The sequence below is a fragment of the Lepidochelys kempii genome, chromosome 3 (assembly GCF_965140285.1).
Source record: "Lepidochelys kempii isolate rLepKem1 chromosome 3, rLepKem1.hap1, whole genome shotgun sequence".
NCBI lineage: Eukaryota > Metazoa > Chordata > Testudines > Cheloniidae > Lepidochelys > Lepidochelys kempii.
The window spans coordinates 82,732,680-82,760,057 of record NC_136382.1 but is presented as its reverse complement, the minus strand read 5'-3'; the positions used below and the strand labels follow the sequence as shown (position 1 = coordinate 82,760,057).

Sequence of the window (27,378 nt, the reverse complement as noted above, 5' to 3'; positions counted from 1 at the left end):
TGTTGGTGTGACCATGACAAGATTTTAATTCTGTACAGTGCTTTGAGACTGTGTGCTGTGAGTGCTAAGTAACAGGTGTTTTGAAGTACAAATTCTTTGTTTTGAAGGCTTTCCATGTACCATTTTAACTATTAGTTGACCACTTGATTTCATTCCCATTTTTGTCAAGCAGTTGTTAGGAATGTAGGGCTGGAAGGGACCGCAAAAACTCATCTAGTCTAGCTGCTTACACTGAGGCAAGACCAAGTCTACCTAGACCATCCCTGAAAAAAAACTGTCTTACCTGTTCTTAACTTCCAAAGATGGCTACTCCACAACCTCCGTTGGTAACCTAGTCCAGTAGTTAACTAACCTTACTGTTAGTTTTTCCGACAGCCAATCTAAATGTCCCTTGCTGTAGATTAAGCCTATTATTTCTTGTCCTATCTTCAGAGGACATGGAGAACAATTGAGCACAGTCCTCTTTGTAACAGCCTTTAACATATTTGAAGATTACCAGGTTCCCCCTCATGCTTCTTTCCTCATAGGTTACATTTTCCAAATCTTTCATCGTATTTGTTGAACTCTCTCCAATTTGGCCACATCTATCCTAAAGTGCGCTGCGCAAATCTGGACACAGTACTCTAGCTGAGGCCTCACCAGTACTGTGTACAGTAGAACAATTACCTTCCATGTCTTGCATGTGACACTCCTGTTAATACACCCCAGAATGATAGTAGCCTTTTTAGCAACTGCATCACATTGACTTGTATTCAGTTTGTGATCCACTATAACTAAGGCTACATTTTAGTAAAGGGTATTTTTAGTAAAAGTCATGGACAGGTCACGGGCAGTAAACATAAATTCACGGCCCAAAACTATATCCCTGACTAAATCTTGCGGGGAGGGCGGGGGATGGCCGGCTCAGGGATGTAATGGGTGCTCAGGCTGGGGGGGTGGCCCTAGAGCACTGCAGGTGCTGGGGGTGGGGGGTGCAGGCAGCAGCATGTGGCCCAGGACCCCGCTAGTGCTGGTGGGGGAGGGGGTTGGCAGGGTCGCCAGGCTCCCTACCTGGCTCTGCACTTCCCCAGAAGTGGCACCATCCCCCTAGCTCAGCTCCTAGACAGAGGTGTGGCCAGGCAGCTCTCTGCACTGCCTCTGCCCAGGAAGCTGGGTTTGCAGCTCCCGTTGGCTGGGAACCATGGCCAATGGGAGCTGCGGGGCAGTGCCTACAGGCAGAAGCAGTGTGCAGCGTTGCCCAGCCAGGAGGCTTCCTCTGCCTAGGAACTGAGTGAGGTGGATGTTGCTGCTTCCAGGGAGCCCCCCAGGTGAGTGCTGCCCAGAGCCCACCTCACCCCGTCCCGTGCCCCTGCCCCCTCCCATGCCCAAACTCTGCTGTTGGGGGAAAGGGGTGTGGCGGCCCAAGACTGCCCCAACAGTGGCTGGTGCGACTGGTGCAGGGGCTGCCTGAGCTGCTCCTGGGCCAGGCACACCAGCCACTGCAGAAGTCACGGAATCTGTGACTTCCATGACAAACTCGCTGCCTTAACTATAATCCCCAAATATTTTTCAACAGTACTACTGCCTAGCCAATTATCCCCCATTTTGTAGATGTCCTTTTAATTTTTCTTTCCTAAGTGCAGTAATTCATATTTGTCATTACTGAATTTCATCTGGATGATTTCAGACCAATTCTCCAATTTATCAAGGTTATTTTAATTCTAATCCTGTCCTATCCTCTAAAGTGCTACAACCCCAGCTCGATGTCATCTGCATGTTTTATAAACATCTCTTCCACTCCATTACCCAAGTCATTAATGAAAATAGTGACTAGTTCCAGGCCCAGGACAGAGCCCTGTGGGACCCCACTAGGTTTGTCATCCTATTGTTAACTACTCCCTTGAGTACAGTCTTTCAACCGCTTGTACACGCACTTTTGAGTAGTCACATCTAGATCACATTTCCCTAATTTGTGTATGAGACTATCAGGTGGGACTATCAAAAGCCTTACTAATATCAAGACAAGCACTTCTGTAGCATCCCACTATCCCCTACGTTGCCCTGTCAAAGAAGGAAACTAGGTGAGTTTGGCATGATTTGTTCTTGACAAATCCATCTTGGCTATTTACTTATTACCCTACTATCATTTAGACCATTGTTCCTCAACTGCCAGCACATGGGTTAGATCTGGCCCAGGAGAGCATTCCCATTTGGCCCTCTGCCAGTCACCAGCTGTTCCTTCCTGCCTCCCGGGAAGCAGCAGCCACTCAGAGCTGCGCAGGAAGCAGCAGAGCTCTCCCCCTTCCTTCTGGAGCCTACCCTGCTCTCACAGGGAGGGAGAGTGGAGAAGTCATCCCTGATTGGAGGAGGGATCAGAAAGAGCCCTGCAGCTCAGAGTGGCCCCTCCTACCCCTCACCTCCTGGAAGCATAGCTGTCTCCTCTGCTTCTCCTCCTCCCTCCTTGTAATACCTTGCCTGGGAAGAGGGAGTGGGGTGAAGAACCACTGGAGCTGTTTCCACCCCAACCTGAAAGAGAGAGGGGAACCACACTGCACCCTCTCCTGGCCTGGGAGAGGTTGGTGAAGAACCCCAGGGGCCCCTGGACGATCAAGATACAAAAGGAGCACTTAAAGACGGTAAAGTCATCATGGAGAAACTAAATGGATTCTTTGTTTCAGTCTTCATGGCTGAGGAGGTTAGGGAGATTACCAAACCTGAGCCGTCTTTTGTAGGTGACAAATCTGAGGATTTGTCACAGATTGAAGTGTCACTAGAGGATGTTTTAGAATTAATTGATAAACTAAACGGTAACAAGTCACCGGGACCAGATGGCATTTACCCAAGAGTTCTGAAAGAACTCAAATGTGAAATTGCAGAACTATTAACTATGGTTTGTAACCTGTCCTTTAAATCAGCTTCTGTACCCAATAACGGGAAGATAGCTAATGTAACGCCAACATTTAGAAAGGGCTCTAGAGGTGATCCCAGCAATTACAGACTGGTAAGTCTAACGTCAGTACCGGGCAAATTTGTTGAAACAATAGTAAAAAATAAAATTGTCAGACACATAGAAGAACATAAATTGTTGGGCAAAAGTCAACATGGTTTCTGTAAAGGGAGATCATGTCTTACTAATCTATTAGAGTTCTTTGAAGGGGTCAACAAACATGTGGACAAGGAGGATCCAGTGAACATAGTGTACTTAGATTTCCAGAAAGCCTTTGACAAGGTCCCTCACCAAAAGCTCTTATGTAAATTAAGTTGTCATTGGATAAGAGGGAAGATCCTTTCTTGGATTGAGAACTGGTTAAAAGACAGGGAACAAAGGGTAGGAATAAATGGTACATTTTCAGAATGGAGAGGGGTACTAGTGGTTTTCCCCAAGGGTCAGTCCTAGGACCAATCCTATTCAACTTATTCATAAATGATCTGGAGAAAGGGGTAAACAGTGAGGTGGCAAAGTTTGCAGATGATACGAAACTGCTCAAGATAGTGAAGACCAAAGCAGACTATGAAGAACTTCAAAAGGATCTCACAAAACTAAGTGATTGAGCAACAAAATGGCAAATGAAATTTAATGTGGATAAATGTAAAGTAATGCATATTAGAAAAAATAACCCCAACTATACATACACTATGATGGGGGCTATTTAGCTACAACTAATCAGGAAAGAGATATTGGAGTCACTGTGGCTAGTTCTCTGAAGACGTCCACGCAGTTAGCAGTGGCAGTCAAAAAAGCAAACAGGATGTTAGGAATAATTAAAAAAGGGACAGAGAATAAGACAGAAAATATCTTATTGCCCTTACATAAATCCATGGTACGCCCACATCTTGAATACTGCGTACAGATGTAGTCTCCTCATCTCAAAAAAGATATACTGGCATTAGAAAAGGTTCAGAGAAGGGCAACTAAAATGATTAGGGGTTTGGAACGGGTCCCATATGAGGAGAGATTAAAGAGGCTAGAACTTTTCAGTTTGGAAAAGAGGAGACTAAGGGGCGATATGATAGAGGTATATAAAATCATGAGTGGTGTGGAGAAGGTGAATAAGGAAAAGTTATTTACTTGTTCCTACAATGTAAGAACTAGGGGCCACCAAATGAAATTAATGGGCAGCAGGTTTAAAACAAATAAAAGGAAGTTCTTCTTCACACAGCGCACAGTCAACCTGTGGAACTCCTTGCCTGATGAGGTTGTGAAGGCTAGGACTATAACAAGGTTTAAAAGTGAACTGAATACATTCCTGGACGTTAAGTCCATTAATGGCTATTCGCCAGGACGGGTAAGGAATGGTGTCCCTAGCCTGTTTGTCAGAGGGTGGAGATGGATGGCAGGAGAGAGATCACTTGATAATTACTTGTTAGGTTCACTCCCTCTGGGGCACCTGGCACTGGCCACTGTCAGTAGACAGGATACTGGGCTGGATGGACCTTTGGTCTGACCCAGTATGGCCGTTCTTATGTTCAATAGGAGCAGAGGTGAGGCTGGGGCGTGGGGAGCACAGCTGAGGAGTGGGTTGGGCAGATTGGGGGGCTAGAGGGCAGAACAGTTGGGGGAGGTCAGGTGTGGGGGCATAGGCATAGTTTGGCTTCTATAGTTGAGGAGGCAGCTCCAGTCAGGCCAACGGGACTGCATGTGGGGTGGGGGATAAATTCTGCACCTGCCTAAGGCTTTCAGTTAGTGGAGTAATGCTCCCACAATCTTCCAAACTACACTCATAGGGCTAGGTATGTGCAAATCGCTTTCCCGTCTCGTTATCATCATGCCATGTATTTAATGTAAAATTGTTTCATTTACACATATTGGTGCTAGATTATGTTGATAACACTTTGACTTATAGTGGTACTCCTTTTTAATCAGGCACTTAATCAGCTACTTTTGCAAAGATTGGTAATTCAAGTGCTTTAGTTAGTTAACTTGATTGCATGCTGTGTAGTACTTTTTGGGGGGCAGGAAATTGCAAGCATTAAAATTTCAGGCAATAAGAAAGGGGAATTATATTTCTTGTGAGTTTATCGTCTCATTTTAATTTCAGGGGGACGTGTGTGTGTGTGTGTGCTTGAGTGTGAGTGCACTGTCTCTTTACGAAAGCACTCACACTCAGGAGCCTGCAGGTGTGTTCAGACACAAGCAGTTGCTGGCAGCTTCGGGACCCAGAGAAGCAGCAGCACAGACACATTCCCCCGTCCCATCAGTGGGGGCTCAGGGGAGACCAGGTACATAGGCAGGGGGAAGGGGACACCCCATCAGCCTCCCCCACCCTCCCTGCACAACAGACAGGAGGACGCTCCCAGTCTGGAGCAGCATGGCCAGGGGTGACTCCAGGGAGGACTGGAGGGGAGTGAAACAGGAGCAGCAGCAGCTGCACAGGGCAGTGGAATGGGGGGGGGGGGCACCCCTGCTCCAGAGGAGCAACCTTGCTGGTCATCCAACAACTACCTCTCTGCAACTTGGGTCCCTCCACCCTCTCCAGACGCTGCTGCTTGCCTGCCTGCTGCTTCCCCCAGCCCAGCTGGCTCTTGGCACACCAGGCGGAAATCAGGCAAACCCTGCACATGGTACCCTCTTTGGCAGGCCGCCCTGGGCTTCCACCTGGACCGCCCACCCCAAAGGCTGATCTTGGACCTATAGAAAAGAGGCATCAATGTATCTCTTATTTTGTATCTCTTAGGGTGACAAAAAATTAAGTGCTTTTATCCATTATATAACGGGTTTCCTCGTTGTCCTTGGAACTATTCCACTTCTGACCTTACCAGAGAAAGCAAGTCCTGTATTTAAAGGCTCTATTCCTGTCCTTCCCAGCTCACTCTGGGCTAGCTGAGGAACACCAGCTCCTCCTCTTTTGCCTATGTTTAAGGGAACAATGTGGATGTGATGTTGCATGCTACATGATTTTATGAAAATATGCTGAGAAGTGTGAATATAATGTAACTAAAATATGCTTCATGCAAAAGGTCTCTTGTAAGGTATCATTGCAAAGCTTATAATCTACTGAGTGTGTTCATCCTATTTGTATGAATGTAGCACTCTTGTATCTGAAACTAGAAATATGAAATAGAACTCCGAGGGCCTATTGTAATTATGCAAAGTGTGGGCTATTAATGGTGGTTTGGAATCTTGATGGCTCCCATCAGCCAGGACAATTGACTGTGGATGGCTCTGTTTGCAGGCAGGCCTTCCTGTGAGTCAGGCTGGGAAGAATGAAGGCTTAGGGTCTCACAGGAAATATGACCATGTCACCTGGTACTGAAATCCATCTTTAGGGGAAAGGATTGTGCCCGTACAAGGAAGGTGTCCAGTCTGTGAAAGAAACTTATTGAAACATCTCTGAGGGTGAGATTTTATCTGTATTCAGTTTTATTATTGTATTAGGCTTAGACTTGCATATTTAATTTAATTTTACTTGGTAATTCACTTTGTTCTGTCTGTTTCCACTTGGAACCACTTAAATTGTACTTTCTGTATTTAATAAAATCACTTTTTACTTATTATTTAACCCAGAGTATGTATTAATACCGGGGTGGGAGTGGGGGGAGGGAGGGGCAAACAGCTGTGCAAAGCTCTCTATCAGTGTTATAGAGGGTAAACAATTTATGAGTTTACCCTGTATAAGCTTTATACAGGGTAAAACTGATCTATTTGGGGTTTGGACCCCATTGGGAGTTGGGCATCTGAGTGTTAAAGACAGGAACACTTCTTAAGCTGCTTTCAGTTTAAGCCTACAGCTGTTAGGGGACATGGTTCAGACCTGGGGCTAGGTTTACAGCAGGCTAGCAGGTCTGGCTCAAACCAGCCAGAACACTGAAGTCCCAAGCTGCCAGGGGAAGAAAGGAGGGACAGTAGTAGTTTTGGCACATCAGTTGGCAGCCCCCAGGGGGTTTCTGTGATCCAACCCATCACAGTGGGATTCTAGGGGTGTAATCTACACACCACGCTGCAGGGGCCAGGATGATGGAATGGAATCTATGGGCCCTCAGACATACAGCGAGTCCCAGGACTAGACTGACCGATAAGTGATAAATATGTAGGACCAGTAGCTGTTTCCTAGTAGCTGCTGTGTAAGACATACAACTAGTATTCAGGGAGATGAAAAGCAAGAGTTTAAATGAAACGTATATAATAAATGTAACTGAAAAGTGAAATACTTCTAATGTAGGTTTCCATATCAATCAACACTAGGTCTAAACTGACAAACTGGATCCTAAACAAGAGAGGTCTCATACTATCAGAAATTAGGGCTTGAAGGGACCTTGAAGTTATCCAGTCCAGCCCCCCCAACTCCTGAGGCAGAACCAAGTAACTCTAAACCATCCTTGACAGGTGTTTGTCAAACCTGTTCTTAAAAAAACTCCAATCCTCTAGTCCCTCACCATAATTATCTCATTTCTTTTCACCATCTTAGCTTGTGAGAAGAAAATGGAGCATCTAAAAATGAGCAACAGTTACAAAGAAATAAGCACTCATGGTGGTAAAGTGGAAAACAATATTCCTGAGGGTAAATTTTGCAGATGTTAGTGGCTGTTTCTTAAATCTTCCATTCTAACATCTGGGTTGGAAACGTTCAACAGTCAGATGATACATTTCCTCATTGTAGGCATTGGAGAAAAGAATGTATTAATTTATGAAACTGCCTCTGATTTTGGTTCCTGAGCTGTGATTATAGCAAAATAGAAGGGGCAGGAGGAAGAGCAATTTCTGAAAATTAGAGGGTTGTTTCTCAAAGGAAACATCTGCAATTAGCCCTTATTGTGAAAAGGCTTTCTAAGTACCACAGCAGCCTCCAGGATCCATACAAAGATGACTCTTCTGCACCCTACATGGTTTAGCTACCTTCTTGCTCTTGTGCATTTCCATTCACACGTTCCTACACTCTCATCTTTCCCTCTCTTTCCAATCTAGTTGAGTGCAGAGCTTCACTAAGGCCTCCTGTGGTTGAGGACTCCTTCATGGCTTGGTTTCATTGGAGCCATGTAACCTGGGAGGCAGCAGGAGACCAGAGCTCCTGGAAACTATACATTCTTAAGGAAGAAGCCCATGTTTGTTCCACCAAGGAATGAATTCCGCAGGTTTCTTTGTATGAAGGGTAGGGAAAGCAGCTCTATAATTACAAGACATACACTTTATACCTACCATGAAAAAAATATATATTCAAACTATACATGCAGTTGTAGGGAACATACCAGGGGCCTCACTTCAGTTTAATCACACAGTAACAAAGCTTCCCTGCTTCGCTCTTGCATTCTGCTTGAATACAGATGTTTTTAGACTCTACAGCCTATCATTTGCACAGATAAATGGAAGGATTACATTTCTTTTCAATCTGAAACAGTACAAAGTGATTGAGAAATATTCTAAAATCCTCCTTACTTCTGCTACGAAAACCACCAAGTCCTCTGTTATGAAAAAAAGGCTGATTTCTGATGGTGACTGACAGTGTGACCATGATCCATTATTCCCTGTAATTGTATCATGGGGAATTTTACTTGTTTTTCAAACCATTTGGCTACAGTAAGAAGCTGCTGCTCCTGGAATGCACGTCCAATAAACTGAAGCCCAACTGGCAAACCTTTCTCTGAAAGTGCTGTAGGAACAGTTATGGCTGGCAGCCCTGGGGGGGAAAAAGCAAAATTATTAAAACATCACATGTGCAGGATTTGCTATTACACATATTGCTAGAATTATTACAAACGAGACTCCTAGGAAAAATAACCAAAACAAATGCATGTAAGCTTTTAAGGCTTGTCTCTTTGCATTTTAGCAGTACAACCAAGATTATATTACTCCTGGGGGAATTCTGCACCATTGCACACATGCAGAATTCATGTTCCCCACAGATTCTCCACCCCCACAGAAAATACATTCTGCCAGAGAGGCACTGCAGTTGCACCTTTCACCCACCAGGTGCTTGTGGTGCCAGAGAGTGGGCAGCCGGCTCACCAGCTGGAACAGCCAGTCAGACAGGAATGGGGCAGAGGTTGCGGTCCTCACAACATGCCTGTGGGGCCCAGGTGAGAAGGCATGGGATATGGGGGGGTTGGGGGTGGACACAGCGGGGCTGCTGGGGGATCACAGACTGGGATGGTGGCACAGGAACTACCAGGGTGACAGCATTGCACCAGGGTTGAAGGGGGGGGTGCAGGGCCACATGGGGACAGGGGCAGATGTGTTGGACTGAAGAGAGGCTGGGGGGGTCAGCCAGGCTCCCTGTAGGGGGAGGCTACTCAATTCCCAAACAATTCCTCCCCTCCCCCGCCCCGAAATACCACCTGTTCCATACTTCTCCCACCACACTCAACAATCCTCTAGGTTCACTCCCAGGCTTCTTTCCAGAAATTACATCCCTCTCCCTCAGCTCCTCCATTACCTCTGATTCCCCCAAACCTTTGCACTGCTTGAGGGGTGTGGGAAATAGGTTTCTGTACTGTAGTTTAAATGAATTACTACTCAAAGTTCTGTATTAATATGCCTAGTAAGGAATCTATTTATAAAAAAAGTTTCCTGAATCTCTGTCTGTGTTGTTACAGATATACTTGCCAACAGGTATTTTGAAATAAATTACCAAAATAATTGGGCATGATTATATTGTGTTATTTTAACAAATAAAATATGCAGAATTTTAAAATTGTGTGCCAAATTTTTAATGTTTTGGTGCAGAATCCTCCAGAAGTAATTATATACTTAAATTCTTGCACATTTAATGAATGAACTCACTTCACACTGCTACCATCTTATGGTCAATATAAGCTTTGCTACTCAGAGAAACAAGCTGACACCTTGGTTCAGACAGTTGCTTTCTATACAGAGGTCCTATAGAAAGAGGGCAGCTGGCTGGAGAGAATGGATACTAAATTGAAGACTGGCTGGGAAATATGCTAAGGAGATGCACTTCTCTCTCTACTTACCTGCCATGTTTGCAGCCTGTGTAAAAATATCATCCTGTGCACTGCGGGTTCTGTTGTCTTCTTTGATAAACTCCACATATGGTATTGTATCACTTAGAGTGGTGGGAGTGAGCAAAACATCAATACCACTATGGAAAACATTCACAAAGTCTTTGGCAATGAGTCGTCTCACTTTTTGGGCCTTGATAAAATAATTCTCATAATTCCTAGGAACAAAGAGTCACTGGTGTTAGAAGTTAAGTTTAAGACCATCAATAATTTAAATTGCTAAGTGGCTACTGGGGGAAAAAAAAACAAGCCCAGTGTTCCCTTTGGGTTGAAGGGCTGCACCACAAGTACTTAGGGTTTCAACAGAGAACAAGATCAGTCATCAAAGCAGCATGGTTGCAGATGAACTAATGGCACTAAAGCATATTCTTAAAGATGAGCCATGAAACAGATCTGGGAAGAGACCTGGGGCAAACACCACTGAAGAGAGTGGAGAGGGAATATAAATGAAGGAAAATACAAGCCAAGTGGACGGTAGGCTCAAATCAAGATAGTATTTTATGACCCAGTCTTTTTCTGCAACCTTATTGTTTACTTATCTACTGAACTTCATTGCATGATGGAAGTGATGTCTGGAAAAAAATGACTTGTCTTATAGTTGTGATTTATCAATCATTTAGGGACTATCTAGCAAGGCACTTAAGCACATGAACAGTCCCACTTGACTTCACAGGGACTACCCACATGCTTAAAGTTATATGTTTCAGGTGTGTGCTTTGCTACTGGTCCTTCTTATTGATATTATAGAGAAGCACACCAGGTCTTTGTCTAAAATTCCCTCATTTACTTTATGTAAGCAGCAGTTTAGACTGAAGGAGGCTATGAATTAATCTGTTTTTCCGCATATCTGAAGCAGAAAAACTGACAATTTTATATTTCATTCCTACATCACATGCAGCATTACCCTGAGTTTAAGGATTTAATGTCAAGTTTAGAGGTTCAGTTTCAAAAGAATTTATTAGTCAAAAATAACTGGTACTGTAAACATTTTATGGGTAATTAGCAAATGTATTGTAAGTCAAGGGTAAATAACTAAATGCCAGTGTCTGCTGATAAAACAATCCAAATTATCCAGTACATAACTGTCAGCTGATCACTCTGAAGATCTGATTTGCTGAAGAGTTGTACTGAAAACAAAGTTGAATGTGTCTTAACTTTTCAAGAGAACCTGGTACTTATTCTTCCAAAGTGATTGTAAAGATCAAGATATCATGGATCTCCGACAGCAAATCCATTGTATTATGGAAAATGGCTCTTTCTGGGGTTATTTATGAAACCCCACCTACCAGACTAAGGAAAAGGTTAGTTGCAGAATAAAAATATTCAAGACTCATGTAAGACTAAAGAGTCTTTAACCAGTTTTCCTGGTTTACATTTTTTTACCTTAACTACTTTTAAAGAATTTATAGGAGAAGAGACCGAGTAGATACATTTTAGACTTCACTGACGATATATGCAAGCATGCATAATTTCAAGCATCAATCTAGTTATTTTATGGATTTTACATCTTAAAGAAAATATTTTGTAATTTGAATATAGCAACATGGCTCTCCTGCAATCTATTATGATAATGTTATTTTAACCCTAAATTCTGTTCTTGATGATTCATTTACTGTGGATTGTTGCAAAGTGCTGAGACTCCCCCCTGCTTAGTTCTTGTAGAAATCACTCCTGTTTTCCTTCACCAAAACTGACCCACACAGGTTGTCAAGCATTCACCCTACATTTATGATAGATGGCTCAGGCAGATGTCATCAGAGAACACTAAATTGAAGATGCTTAGCAATAATATTGACAGTTCAGAGGGGCTGGCTGCTCATATGCTGACATCCCTGTCGTGAAGACACCCAGCTTTTATTAGCTCTAAGAGCTTAAAGTAGCAGGAATATTCTTGTGTTTGCTCAGTGTCACAGTTTAGGGCAATTGCACCTGCATCTCCCCTCAGTGGTTCAGCAAAGGTACCCATTCTCAGATTCCAGCTCCCCAATGGTCGCCTTTCTGGGTGGAGACCCATGTTTCTCTCCCTATTTCCAGGCTGCACAGTTTTTTGCCTTCACTGTGTATTTCCCAGCAAAGACAATCTGCCTAAGCAGACTTGCTTGCTTTCTCTTCAGAGACTGATAACAGAGGGATTGCTACAGATATAAGGTACCAAACAGTTCTTTCTGTGCAAGCCTATTGTATTCTTAAGGTAAAAAGCACTATAGAGAAAACATACACTCTTGTTAATAAGCTTACCAGGAACTCCCACCCCAACATGGATTCTGACACGGTAAGTCCTTCAGAGGACCCTAGGGGAGTCCTTGTGATTCCCAGTTCATGACAGCTTTGAGGATTCCCAGTTCATGACTTCTTCAGCTCAGAACAAACATACTTATAACAGGTTCAGTTCACGGGTCTTTGATTTGAAGTTTCCAGATACAGGTAATTAGCATACAATGGGTCCCATTCCTGGGGGCTACCTTCAAAAAGCTCAGAGGGAAGAATTTGCATTCCCCTGACCCCCAGGGTATTTCCTCAAAAATCCACTTCAAGTCTTTTTGGGACTATATGTGTGAAGTTACTAATACCTTCCAGAGATTGTATTAATCTTGTGTTCCTGCTTAAGCAGTTCCACACTATCTCACAATAGTACATAAACACTTTTAATACAATGAATTCCAAAAGATGTTAAATTTAATTCAATAAAGTTTATTTTAATTGATACGGTTCAGTCAGGATATGGCAGGAGATTGTTAGTCTGCAACACTCAGTTTTCTTAAAATAATTATGACACCCTGTGTCAGTTGTTTTGTGGCAACGTGGAAATCCTCATTGTTTGGAATCTTAACAGGGTGGAGGCAGAGAAAGTGGCATTCTCCAATTATAGTCATAAATGAAGACAGACTGAGATTGAGTGGAAATTAAAAGTATGTTCATTCTGAGTTCACATACCAGTTCATCCAGCTGAACTGCATAAACATAAGGTTCCTCACAAAAATAAATGTGTTTACTTGATCACACCAGTACAATTTTATTTTCTCTGTAGACTCAAGCAAAGAGGTGGGGAAGGTGAGAGAGATATATAAACTAAGTGCCACATCATCTGGCTTTCCATGAGAGGCATCAGTAGAACATAATAAATGTTTCTATACCTGGAGAACTTTAGCAAGATTAAATCGGCTTGATGCTGATGGCCACAGAACATTTAAATATAGAATAGTTAGGGCTCTATTCTGATTTCACTGACAAACATCACAGACTACGTTTTTGCATAGCTTTATCCAAATGTGCCAATAGGCTACTCAAGATGCAAATCACACAACGTGTTGTTCTACCTTCCTAAATTCAAAAGGCTTCCAGTTAAGAGTAAAGGAAAGCATTCTTTTTAGCCATTAATAATGGTTTGCTACATATTATACACTTAAACCAATATAAATAGATATTGCCTTAGCAACAAAGAATTTGTTCAACATAAGTAATTTCATCATAGCTGCTTAACAAATAAGTCATTAATATGGTACATTTGAGCTTTAAAATATGATGAACTTACTGTTTTAACAAAAAGTAGTTTCCGGACAGAATTCTTCCTCTTACAACATCATTAAACCCTTCCCGTCGAGTTGCAGCATACATGACTTCTGTGGACTTGTCCATACTGGAACGGTGTCCTAAAAATAAACCACCAGTGAACTGGAAACAAATCCTGAAGGCCCATGAAAACTATTAAACAATATAAATTATTGACCTTCACAATGACATACTATGTCAAGTGCACTAGATGTTAACATGCTATTTTTGCACACAAAAACGAAAAACTTAAGCTAAATATTAAATGAATTCTGGACTCATACTGCAGCTATACATTTGGGGTCTCTAGAAGTGAAATATTTCCATTTATCTGTACTGAGAACTACAATGGAGCGTGCTACAATATGAACACTCCTGCCTCTGAGCTTCGGTCTGACATGGAAGGTAGAGAGAACTCTTATCCCTCACGACATGAATGTGTAGAAGTATTTCAGTAACACTGATAGCTCACCCTTCAGTTTATTTTGAGTAGAGACTAAAAACTGATCTGAACAATGCATACATCCTTTGTGCTGCACAGTACACTCCTCAAAGAACACAGCTGAGAACATTTCTCTCAGACTAAAAACTTGCTTGGCGAAATGAAAAGCAACAACTTATTTACAAGGGGTCGGATCCTAAGCTCTCTGTATTCAATGAGATTCAGTGGAATGAATTCAATAAACTTCGGATCAGGCCCTAATCTTCCCATAACTTAAAGAACACCCAAACTTCAGACAATCAGCACTGGCGTAAGCAGTGAAATTCTGCTGATTTCAATTAAGCTGCACTTGCTTAAGAGTTTGGCCAATCACTTAATTCTGTGAGGTAGGGACAGGTACACAGAGAGGATTGAGTCTAAATCAAAGTCTTTTTATGTATTGGGTTTTTGGGGATAGCTACAATATCTCAAAACCCCAGAATGTGAGCATTAGTTAAATAGAAAACAGAATCCAAAAAGGTCACATACTATAAACAACATTATAATGGTGGCTTTGTGACAAAAAGAAAGAAGAGGGGGTAAAAAAAATCACAGGAAAAGCATAGTTAAAAGGGGGAGAAAAGCACCATGTGTCCTTCAATAGCCAGGTGCAATGGGGATGTTTAAGGAAGTTATTACACCTAATTCAAATTACTATCTGGTAAAAACTTAGATATAATACTAATCTTTTGATAGTCCTGGCTTATTTTAATGCATGGAGAGTGACTGACTTCAGAAATTAGCTGCATTTTTATTTTTCACTCACCAGCACCACACATACCATAATCAAGTGATACACTCATTAGACAAGCTAAAATGGCAAACCATTAAGACAACAACCCATCTTGGTCAAGTCACAAAATACAATCATGAAAAAGATCTTTTAAGTCTATCTGGTTCATTTCCCAGATAATTCAGGACTATTCCCTTGTTTACATTAATTAGGCTGCCCTTTTTTTTTTTTTTTTTGGCCAGGCCTGTCTTTGGATGTATCCAGTGATGGGATTTTTTACTCAAGTGCTTCTAAATTCTAAATATTTTAATGCACAGTATCTCACCCAATAAGATGGCAAAACATTAATGTATATATTGAGCACTTTATGCTTTTAATAATTCACAGTTTCTGAAAACAAATTATTTTCATCTTTTCGCCACAAGCAGAAAGCCAGTGCAAGTTTCATGATCGCTTGGGATATCTCCTAACATTCAACCATGAAATGCAGGTAACCATGTATGTTAAATCACCACAGTGCACACACCTATGACAGGCATCTTTATGCCACTTAATGATCAACAAAGTGAATGTTACTTTATATTATATGTAATATAGCCCTTTTTCCTTTGAAAACTTAAACTTACCATATTCTAGTCCATCAAACCTGGCCATATTTGATGCTACTTCTGATGTGCACAGCACATGATAGCATACAACTGAATAACGTGTGTGGGGTAGACTCACTTCAATCACCTTGGCACCTGCATTCTCAAAGAGGTCAGCAGCTTTAGACCAAAGTGCCAGAGTTTCACTAGATAATCCTGGTGCATGGTATTCCTTAGTGGAGAACAAAAGTTAGGAAATGAATTCTATGCATAAGCATCTTCACAAATAATTTTACACGAGTTTACTTTCAATGGTTCTTAATTATCGGTTGACAGTAAGCAAGCCAAACTATGTAATATGCTATTAGATGCAAATACTGTTTAAAAAAAAAATGCAGCGATGAGCACTAGTTTAAGTATTTATTAGACTTATGTTTTTGCTGACTGTTAGGATATTAAATCATATTAAGTTCATAAGTTTCATAGATTTTTAATGCCAGAAGGGACCATCATAGAATCATAGAATATCAGGGTTGGAAGGGACCCCAGAAGGTCATCTAGTCCAACCCCCTGCTCAAAGCAGGACCAATTCCCAGTTAAATCATCCCAGCCAGGGCTTTGTCAAGCCTGACCTTAAAAACCTCTAAGGAAGGAGGTTATCACGATTATCTAGTCTGAACACATGCATAATGCAGGTCATAACATTTCACTATGCACTTCTTGCTTCAATTCTATAATTTCTGGATAGAAAGCTGCCCACCTGTCAGTCTATTAACTAGGACTGTGCAGTTCATGGACAGCACATTGTTGGATCATATTAAAGAAGTTCTGTATTAAAATCACAAATGAGTTTGATTCCCCAGAGTTTAAATTCCAGGGTATTACTAATTAAGAGGTCTCTTGGTTTTTGGTACTGTTTCTCTCCCTCTGTGTGTGAAACTTGCAAGCTGCTAATTGTGTTAGTACATTCTAAGACAGAGTCTATTCTCAAAGCAATTCACAGAGAGAGAGACTCAAAGCAATACTCTAACAACAGAAACAGCACCCAGAGACTTTCATGCCCTTTTGTTGTATTAACAATTGTGATTAAAATAGAGATAGAGGATGTATGTGGATGGATGCTTGGTGTGGATAATAACTGAATGATCAGGGAGGTGCCAGCCTAAGAATCCAGTGTCCATCGGCTGAAGAAGGCGTCAAGTGTAAATAACCAGAGGACCCCCCGGAGGGCAGACTGGAATCCACCCAACAGCCTCAAGAATGGGAGAACCAAAGAACAAGATAACATCTTGGAGCCGTCAGGAATGTGCCATCTGCTGATTGATTCAGCAACAGCATGATGAAGCAATTCCCATAGACTGGCATAGGAAGAAATTCCTATAAAAACAGCTCTAAAAAGTGAGAATTTTGGGGTCTGATTCTGCAAACCAACTTCCAGGAGCATCAGATAAGCATCTGACAAGGCCCTGCTCCCTCCTCATGTCCAGGCCACCTGGCCAGTGGCTTGGCATGAGCAACTCTAAGGCTGGTTTCAGAGTAACAGCCGTGTTAGTCTGTATTCGCAAAAAGAAAAGGAGTACTTGTGGCACCTTAGAGACTAACCAATTTATTAGAGCATAAGCTTTCGTGAGCTACAGCTCACTTCCTCAGATGCAGGTAACTATGATAACAACCTTGCAGAACGTGTGTGTGTGTGTGTGTGTATAAATATGAGATTGAATGGAATGTTATAACTATAACTAACTGCTTACTATGATTCTTTCTGTATTCACAGTAAATGTGGTATTTTGCCTTTTTCCCTTTAATAAGATCCTGCTGGTTTTTATTTTATTGGTATAACAACATCTTAAATTTTAAGCCACGATACCAGACCCATTATGAATGTTAACTGAGCAGAAACAATGGCCAAAGCACACCAGTGGCAAGTGTCATACCTAGGTCAAAACACAGCACTAAAAAAAAAAAGTCTCATAATATGAGAGTTGGTGACAAGCCTCACTTTGTGTATACTCTTAGGGTTTGTCTACATGGAAATAGCCCAGAATAGCTATTCCACAGTAGTTCACTGCGTAGACACTCTTATTCCGCATTAAAAGTGCCTTTTTGCTGTTTATTGAATAGCATACGCTTCCTAACCATATTAACCTAAACAGCAAAAGGCACTATTAGTGAGGAATAAGACTGTCTATGCAGTGAGCTACTGTGGAATAGCTATTGCACTTTACATTTATATCCTAGTTTATTCTCCATTAACTTTCCCATGAAGACAAGCCCATACCAAGGAGACAAGGACAGCCAGCCTGATTAGCCTAAGTTTAGTTGAATATCCACTTTTGTAGACAGTGTCAGTTCAGTGTCAAAATATGGGACCAATCCTGCAGACTTGACCATAGTACTAACAGAGTTGCTTATATAAAAAAAATCCACACTACTGTAAAAGGGGCACTACTGTCAGGAGATCACTTATTAAAAAAGTCCTTATTTGTTACCACCACCATTTTGGATTACTAAAATTGAAATATTTACCATATAATTTACAAATTACTGTACATGCTCTTTTTGCATTTCAATCAAATTGGACAATGAAAATAGACTGTTCAGTGATATTTTTGTTTGATTAAATGTTCTGGTTCACCTGTATTAGCACAACGCTTGGATTGCAATTAGTGAAGGGATGTTTAAATCCAACTGTTATCCCCTTATCTCACAGAAGGAAACACATTCATAAAAGGTTTTTTTTGGCCTATTAATAGAAAGATAAAAACCTAAATTTTTTCCCTCCAACACCTGATCCCTAATTAGAACTCTTTCCCTGCTATTCCCTTCTTTGCCCAGCACAATAAATCTTTTTAAACAGTATTTTGTATTAATACAGTGCCTTTCAACCCAGGATCTCAAAAGCACTCCACAAACATTTATTAAGTCTTAACATCCCTGTGAGGTGAGTATTATGCCCATTTTACACTCAGGCTATGTCTACACTATGAGCTAGGGATGTGATTCTCCTACTCGCATACATGTACTCCCGGTAGCTCGATGAGAGCTTAGCACGAGTATAAACAGCAGTGTAGCCACAGTAGCACCGGCAGCAGCAGAAAAGCCATAGCTGAGCTATGCCGAGTACGTGCCCCCTGGGTTTCAAGTGGCACGACTCTGCAATGCCTCCACTGCATGTGCTACCACGACTACACTGATCTTTATACTCGGGCGAGCTATGATATGTGTACACAAGCTGAGGATGCACACCCCTAGCTTGTAGTGTAGACATAGCCTCAGGCACTAAGAAAAAGAGTGATTTGTTTGAGGTCAAACAGGCAGCTGGTGAAAGAGCCAGTAATAAAGCCCAGGAACTCAGGCTCCCAGTCTCCTCTTATAAAACTTCTAGACAACATTCCCTCCAAAGACTGGACAGAACTCTACAGAGAGAGTCAATGCCCTATAAAGGCCTGAAGAGGTTGACACCGAGCAATGAGATACACACACTTTCACTCCCATGCTGTCTCCGCAGATCCAAATCATTGCAGACTCAGGGAGCAGGATATATAGGTTTTTACTCTGGTATGAATTTTTTTTCCAGTGATAAAGTTGAAAATGCTACCTTTGGTATTCCTATACAGAGCTTGCTGGCATCTGTAAAACAGGTTAGTTCAAATGACTTAAAGGGGTCCTGCACAGTAGTAGAGTCTTTAGGATCATGCCCTGCAAGCACACCTGAAAGATGAAAAAGAGCTCATGACATACAGAAAAAGTAATACAGTGGATTCTTGAATTCAAAAGGTTTTGAGACAAACTGTATACAAAGACATATGCACTAGTAAATACCCAATACAATTGCTGCATCGTCCACACATCTGGTTAAAATTCCTGGTACATCCATGGAGTTCACTAGTGGAATGAGACCATGACGAGAAATCAGTCCATAGGTTGGCTTTAAACCTACTACTCCACAGTGAGCCGCTGGGTTTCTGGTGGACCCTCCTGTATCTGATCCTAAAGCCCTACAGTTTAAATAGAACCATCATTAATAGAATTGAATACTTCAAAAAGACATCCAAATTTTATCTGTTCTTAAAGAGGTACAGTTTTAAATTTATCAGAGGGGTAGCCGTGTTAGTCTGGATCAGTAAAAACGGCAAAGAGTCTATAAGTTGCCACAGCACTAACAGACGTATTGAAGCATAAGCTTTCGTGGGTGAATACCCACTTCGTCAGATGCACGAAAGCTTATGCTTCAATACGTCTGTTAGCTTATAATGTGCCACAGGATTCTTTGACGCTTTTAAATGGAATTTTTTTTATATACAAATATGAGAACAATTTAAAGTGCTCCCATTTATTCTAGCCCTTTCTTTACTATTTAGTATGAAGCAGCAGCAGTTTTCAGTTTACAAAGACATGCTGATAAAATACGCCCTTCACATCTAACAACAAGGCTGGTTCATCAAGGAATATTACTTTTTTCGTGTTTTCTAAGATTGAGGCTGTGCATTGTGATTTCCCTTCTATACCAAAACTGCACCTGCTATACCAGGGGAAGGCAGACTATGGGCCATGGGCTGGATCCGGCCCGTCAAGGTTTTCAATCCGGCCCGTGGGATTGCCAGCCATGTGGCGCAGTGGGGCTAAGGCAGGCTCCCTGCCTGCCCTGGCCCTGCTCCCAGAAGCGGCCGGCACCACGTCTCAGCAGCCCCTGGGGGGAAAGAGGGCGGGCAAAGGGTTCCGTGCGCTGCCCTTGCCTGCAGGCACCAGCCCCTGCAGCTCCCATTGGCTGGGAATGGGGAACCGCGGCCAATGGAAGCTTCGGGGGTGGTACCCACAGGTGAGGACAGGGTGTGGCGGAGCTGCCTGCCCCACTCCACCACCAGGAGCCACTGCCGGACGTGCTGGTGACTTCTGGGAGCGGTGTGAAGCCAGGGCAGGCAGGGAGCCTGCCTTAGCCCCACTGTGTGCTGCTGCCACCCTGGAGCTGCTCGAGGTAAGCGGCGCCAGGCTGGAGCCCACACTTTGAACCCTTCCTGCATCCCGCACCCCAACCCCTTGCCCTGAGCCCCTTCCTGCACCCCAACCCCTTGCCCTGAGCCCCTTCCTGTACACCACATCCCCTCCAACACACAATTTCCCCACCCAGATGTGGCCCTCGGGCCAAAAAGTTTGCCTATCCCTGTGCTACACTCAACATTTTTAGTAAAGCTGGTTGCAATTTTGATTGAGCCTCTGAGGGGTGAATGTCTGGGCTCGGAATGAAATGATTTAAACGTACCTATATGTAATCACTTTTAATTTGTGTTACGCATTTCAGTATCTCTGTGTTCTTCATGGTACAACTAATTCTTCAACACCAATGCAAATAATCCTACAGTTTCAAACAAAAACATTACCTTCCCTTCCCCAGGCACTACACTATAAACTAGGTTACTGAAAGATTCAAAAAATCAAATTAAATTTTGAGGAAAAGTGCACAAGTCATTATGAAGCATTTAATTAACAGTTCTAAAAAGGCTCTTACGCAAAGCATGTGAAAGAAGACACTGCAGCAGCGCTACCTCCTGAGCTTCCTCCTGTTATCAACCAATTGGAGTCTTCCTTCTCAGGATGGGAGTTCTGCACACATTTGTCTCTGTACTGCCTTGAATAACTCCAGGGGTTTCTAACTGGTCCAAATATTCCATCTGTGCTTCCAGATCTGGTGTGAGAAATTCAGATTGAAATATAGTTGTCTGTATTTATCCTGTTATAGACTTCACATTATTAATACAATGTTTTTCTTCCAATTCCACCTTTTACTCCTGGCCCTTCAGGCAAATCGGATTGTGACATGGAAAGGCTGATATAGATTTACTTGTGAAGCTGACCCCAATACTGTTTTAAAAGAGTTGCAGGAAATCATAAAAACCTATAGTTATAACTTCACTCCTTCCTTCTGCAGAGCAGACTGAGGGCTAAATTCTCCCTAGTGTAAATTAAAGTATAACTCCACTGAAGTCAGGGGACTCACACCATGTAAGCATCAGGCAAACCAAGTTATAAGTCTGCTTTGAAACGAAGGTCTTCAAGCCTGAGATACAGTAAACTACCAAAATTGGGTATGAGAAAACCACACAAGATTACCTCTTGAAGTAGTATGTCAGAAGAAAGTGCCACACCATGATGGCAGTGTAGACTGTTCTGTAGAAAGCATAGCTCTTTTTGGAACAAAAGAAGGTTTCCAAGACAAGGCACACTGTGTGCAGAGGCAATGTGATAATTCTCATGCTTAATTCAGTTACTAAGAAAAAAAGAAGCCACCTTGAAAGAAAATACTACTCAATTAATCCCCTCAAACCCATCCTACCATGCACAGCTGCTACAGTGTCTGGCCCTCTTTTCTTTAAATCATACCACAATGAACACACACCCTAATAGGATAGGTTTCAGAGTAACAGCCGTGTTAGTCTGTATTCGCAAAAAGAAAATGAGTACAGCTCACTTCATCGGATGCAGCATAAGTTTTCGTGAGCTACAGCTCACTTCATCGGATGCATACTGTATTTTCCACAGTACGCATCCAATGAAGTGAGCTGTAGCTCACGAAAGCTTATGCTCAAATAAATTGGTTAGTCTCTAAGGTGCCACAAGTACTCCTTTTCTTTTTCCTAATAGGATAAATATTCAGTGAGAAGTTCACAGACAGTCATCATATTCCATTAGTCATCCCTGGGGAGTAAATATTTACCACCATATAACAAACATGCATAAACGCAGCAGTTTAGGATTAGCGATGAATCATAGTAGACACTGTAGTTATATTACTATGCAATGATATTAAATATTTAACATAACTTACCCCATTGCAAATTCATCTAGGTTTGTTTTTCCTAGAAGCACAGCCCCCTGATCCAATAACTTCTGAACTACCGTAGCATTGTAAGGTGGAATATAACCTTAAAAAAAAAATCAGATTGGTTAAAAAATTGTCTGATACCACCTGGAGGACTTTCAATAACTACTCCTCCAAATGTTTCAAAGTAATCATCTCTGCATGGCAACTGTCATTGTGCAGTGCTACCAAGTTTCTTTGTGACAGTAGCAGTGATAATCAAAATTCATTGATAACAAACAAGGAATAAGTATTAACTAGCACTTTTATTATTTCCTAGAGTCGTCTTCTCCTGAGACTGAGCGAATCGTACAGTTAATTCAGACCTTGTTCACATGGAGAGGAGAACCAGGCCAGTTACAAGAGCACATAAACAGGGTGATTGCAGCCAGAGTTCTAACAGTTTCTCTGACCAATACTGATGCAGCTATCTTTTTCTGAGAAGTATGTTAGAGCAGTGGTGGGCAACCTGCGGCCTGTCAGGGTAATCCGCTGGCAGGCCACCAGACCATTTGTTTACATTTGCACAGCCGCCTGCAGCTCCCAGTGGCCGGGAATGGCGAACCACGGCCACGCAAATGTAAACAAATGGTCTGGCAGCCTGCCAGCAGCTTGCCCTGACGGGCCGCATGAGGCCCACAGGTTGCCCACCATTGTGTTAGAGCCTATATCAGAGTTTCACCCTCAAGACTCTCACCCACACTATCCCTATCAATCACAACTGCTTTGGTGGCATGCAGAGGAAATGGTAATTTTAGATAACTTGACCCTTGCTGTTCAATGGATATAGTCAATTTTTCCCCTTTCATTGTTACAACACAATAACACAAATCGAAATAAATTAGTAGGATTTTCCCCCCCAATTTTTTCAGTTTGTTTACCTTGTGTATTTGTCAGCACTTTTTTGTATCATCAGTTTCGCTCTTTACCCTCATTAGTTAATGTTCCCTGTTTGTGGTGGTCTATTACACAGCTACATGAGAGAGAATTTTTTTCCAAATAGGAAAATAATAGTGCTTTTATTAATAAAACATATTACAATGCTATGAACATCTTAATGGAACTGCTAAGTGAAACAATGAGCTATGGGTATGCAAAAAAAAAAGAGCAGCTTTTTATAAAACAAAAAATTATAAAAGAATTATGAACTGATGACTCACATCAATATGAAAGACAACTGTTAAGCTCAAGAACTAGGACCAAGTCTCTAAGAACACAACAAAAATTGTGTTTGCATTTTTGTATGTAGAAAGACAATTTAACAAACAGAAACAAAAAAAACAGTATGCATCCAATGAAGTGAGCTGTAGCTCATGAAAGCTTATGCTCAAATAAATTGGTTAGTCTCTAAGGTGCCACAAGTACTCCTTTTTTTTTTTGGAAAAAAAAAACACTGACTACTCTCCAGTAACAGAGTAAAATGTAACCTGTTGATAGAATAGTTACATTTTAATGTATTGATTATAGTTAATATTGCATTGTTTCATTTATTTACGTTGTTACAATATTAATAGTTTTTAAATATATGACTGCAAAAGCCACAAAAGTTTGGCAGATGGAGATAAGGGAAGTTTAGTGCCTGAAAGTACTTGAATTCATTTTTTTGAAAATGACTAGGTTTTAAGTAGGTTGCGCTGCTTTAGAGAAAAGGACTAGAGCTTCAAAATGGTGTTTGCTTTGCCTACAACGCATTACTTTACCTTTCAGCATGTTTGATGCACATGTTGTTTCAATACCAGCTGTGTTGAAGTTGTCTTTTACTGCAACAGGAATTCCATCTAAATCCCCCAGTATCTGACCTGCGTTACGAATTGGTACAAGGACAACAGAGTAAAATCTAAGTAGTAAAACACACTGTCTATGTTGCTCAGCAATGACATTTTATTATACTCTTCAGCTTCACTTTTAAGTGGAAGTAGGAGTTGTACTCAAATGCTTTTAAGTTATATTTTCACTCAAGGTCTTTTGTTTTCAACTCTAACATTAAGGACTTTGCTCAGGCCAGATTTAGTTCCATACTGCATATTCTCTGCAACTCAGAAAGTGGCTTCCAAACTAGGTAAATTATTCCAAAAGATGCTTACCACCTCAGCTGCGGCCATACAATTCTTATTTCATCCTTAGACAGCTACTTAAATCTACTCCATTTCCAAGCCAGGAGTCCTAGATTCTGCCTTCTGATGCACAGCAATTGTGCTCGGAATTAGTAGTTGGACAAAGAGTCTTTCACAGCTGACTATTAGTTATCCAGAGAAGAATCTCAAAGGGGATAAATGCCTTGAAGCTGAAGTATCTTAAATGGCATTTTGCTGAAGCAGTGGGATGGTAGGAACTGTTAGTTAGACAGAAGAGCAGATCTACCAGGTTGAAATTCTTCTCCTCCTGCCCCTGTTCATCTTTTGTAAATGGTGATGACCTCAAGTGCAATCAGTATATGTCCACAGAGCCCTTAGTCTCAATAGGCCCCATCGTTGTTCACTACAAGCAAATCAAATGAACAGTAGACCTCACTTTCTTTTTTTAAAGTTACTGAGTCTAACAAAAGGTTCCATCCACTACAGTCAAAAAAATTTATGGAAGAACAGCAATTAAATACAAATCTAGGGTAACTTACCTCTCCTATATCGCTCCTCTGATTCTTCAGCCTGTTTTAATGCTGTCTCTTCTGCTATAGTAATGTAAGCATTAAGAAATTTTGTGGCTTTGATAAAGGAGAGACATCTTTGACAAAGCTCTGTTGGAGTCACTTGGCCTTCTTTCAGTGCTGCAGAGATCTGAAAGGACAGTTTCCATTTTTAAATTGCAAGACCCTAGTTAGAAACATTGGTATGACTTGCAAGAATTATTTCAGTCAAGTTTCTAAAACTAATTCCCTCCCTCCACCCTTGTCATAAATATAAAGGGAAGGGTAAACCCCTTTGAAATCCCTCCTGGCCAGGGGAAAGCTCCTCTCACCTGTAAAGGGTTAAGAAGCTAAAGGTAACCTCACTGGCACCTGACCAAAATGACCAATGAGGAGACAAGATACTTTCAAAAGCTGGGAGGAGGGAGAGAAACAAAGGATCTCTGTCTGTCTGATCCGATGAAGTGAGCTGTAGCTCACGAAAGCTCATGCTCAAATAAATTGGTTAGTCTCTAAGGTGCCACAAGTACTCCTTTTCTTTTTGCGAATACAGACTAACACGGCTGTTACTCTGAAACCTGTCTGTCTGTAGTCTTCTTAGTCGGGGATAGACCAGGAATGGAGTCTTAGAACTTTTAGTAAGTAATCTAGCTAGGTATGTGTTAGATGATGATTTCTTTAAATGGCTGAGAAAAGAATTGTGCTGAATAGAATAACTATTTCTGTCTGTGTATCTTTTTTGTAACTTAAGGTTTTGCCTAGAGGGGTTCTCTATGTTTTTGAATCTAATTACCCTGTAAGATATCTACCATCCTGATTTTACAGGGGGGATTTCTTCATTTCTATTTACTTCTATTTTTATTAAAAGTCTTCTTGTAAGAAACTGAATGCTTTTTCATTGTTCTCAGATCCAAGGGTTTGGGTCTGTGGTCACCTATGCAAATTGGTGAGGCATTTTATCCAAAATTTCCCAGGAAAGGGGGGGTGCAAGTGTTGGGAGGATTATTCATTGTTCTTAAGATCCAAGGGTCTGTAGTCACCTAGGCAAATTGGTGAGGCTTTTTACCAAACCTTGTCCAGGAAGTGGGGTGCAAGGTTTTGGGAAGTATTTTGGGGGGAAGGACGCATCCAAACAGCTCTTCCCCAGTAACCAGTATTAGTTTGGTGGTGGTAGCGGCCAGTCCAAGGACAACGGGTGGAATATTTTGTACCTTGGGGAAGTTTTGACCTAAGCTGGTAAAGATAAGCTTAGGAGGTTTTTCATGCAGGTCCCCACATCTGTACCCTAGAGTTCAGAGTGGGGGAGGAACCTTGACAACCCTTAATTTTGGGGATAAATTTGATACATGTAGTACTTTTATGATGGAATAAAAGCATTAGTTAAGAATGCACTCTGCTAACTTTCACAACTCTTTCAAAACATTTCAGCCTCAACCAGCAATGCCACTGCTATTCTGGTCATGTCCTGAGCAATTTCTAAATACACTGGTAATATGAAACCCAGTCCTTCAAACTTTTATGCATGTGAGGAGTCTCGATCACATCCATCATGTGCACGAGTGTTTATAGGATCAGGCCCATCATTTGTAACTGGTTATTGTGGATGCAAATACAAGTTTTGCAGCATAATTATGATTAAAGATGGTTTTAAACACAGCTACAAATCCCTACTCTGCATAGAGCCTTTGTTAACTTGCTTTTGGCTGGTGAGGAAACTCACCAGCCAAAGCCTTGTTCCAAATAGCACCACTATCTCCCTCTCCATAAGTTAAAACACACACAATCATCCAAACAGAATGAAAACAAGATTTTAACCAGGCTGTATTCAGCTAAGCTGGCCAGACATCCGGATATTAGGAGCTCTGTCTTATATGGGACCCTATAACTCATCCTCCACCTGTCCCGATTTTTCACACTTGCTGTCTGGTCACTAGCTCATGGGCAATGCGCCGCAGCCTAGACACCCCTTGGAGAGGAGACGGCTTCTATTAAGAGCGTTGCTTGCTCTGTGTCCTGCCAACGCCTCCCTCCCTAGCCCCAGCTGGGCCGCAGCGCCCGATGCGGGACTGGGTGTGCACGGGGCTGCGCCAGGGCCACAGCGCGTCTCCTCCTCGCTGCCGGCTGCGCCACTTCTTGCCCTTGCGGGGTTAACACGCTCCGCCGCCCTCTTGGCCTTTGCGGCGCCGCCGCCGCCAGCGAGAGGGTGGGGGAGAAGGGCGGGCGCCTCGCGCGGACACAGCCGGGGCGGGCGCTGCGGGGAAAGTTACACCGTGCACATCGGGTACCCCGATACCACGGCGATAGGCGCGGGCCGGGCTCCGGGCAGTTGCTGTAGGCAAAGCTCGGGGTTCCGCTTCCGCCCCGTCCCCATAGGTGGGAGCCCCCGAGCCGCACGGGGTGTGGGGGGGGAGTGTCGGCGCCACGCGCCCGAAGCCCACTCACTTCTCTGAGGGAGACGCGCAACATCCTCTCCGCGCCGCCACTCCCCCCGGCCGGGGACCCCGCACGGCCACGGCTAGGGCGTCAGGCCCTGCTCGGCCGGCCGGGCCTGGGCGCTGCCATTTTGGTATGAACCCCTCAACATGCAGCAGCTCCATTGGCTCGAGTCTTCGCCGG

At 42.4% G+C, this 27,378-nt stretch overlaps 1 protein-coding gene across 2 annotated transcripts; it reads right to left on the bottom strand.

Moving 5' to 3' along the window:
• QRSL1 (glutaminyl-tRNA amidotransferase subunit QRSL1) lies at positions 1 to 27,349 on the bottom strand. 2 transcript variants are annotated; one of them, XM_073336916.2, is made up of 11 exons: positions 27,205 to 27,349; positions 24,754 to 24,913; positions 23,840 to 23,938; positions 22,107 to 22,203; positions 20,790 to 20,966; positions 19,106 to 19,281; positions 18,882 to 18,994; positions 15,323 to 15,515; positions 13,466 to 13,583; positions 9,886 to 10,091; positions 1 to 8,591 (listed from the first exon to the last, which is right to left on the bottom strand). In XM_073336916.2, the coding sequence occupies exons 1-11, from the start codon at positions 27,226 to 27,228 to the stop codon at positions 8,380 to 8,382; spliced, it is 1,575 nt and encodes a 524-aa protein (XP_073193017.1). In that variant the 5' UTR covers positions 27,229 to 27,349; the 3' UTR covers positions 1 to 8,379. The 2 variants fall into 2 exon arrangements, with proteins under 2 accessions (XP_073193017.1, XP_073193019.1); XM_073336918.2 differs by lacking the exons at positions 24,754 to 24,913; positions 27,205 to 27,349 and adding exons at positions 21,392 to 21,548; positions 23,021 to 23,112 and having other exon boundaries at positions 23,840 to 23,928.
• Between the last annotated feature and the right edge of the window lie 29 nt (positions 27,350 to 27,378).

What these genes read in the sequence shown, in the direction of transcription:
- QRSL1 (XM_073336916.2), bottom strand. Translation starts at nt 27,228, where the DNA reads ATGTTGCGCGTCTCCCTCAGAGAA. An exon ending in AGAGGAGCGATATAGGAGAG is followed by an intron (nt 23,939 to 24,753) that starts GTAAGTTACCCT and finishes TTCGTAACGCAG; the next exon opens with GTCAGATACTGGGGGATTTA. An exon ending in TCTGTATAGGAATACCAAAG is followed by an intron (nt 15,516 to 18,881) that starts GTAGCATTTTCA and finishes TTCTCCACTAAG; the next exon opens with GAATACCATGCACCAGGATT.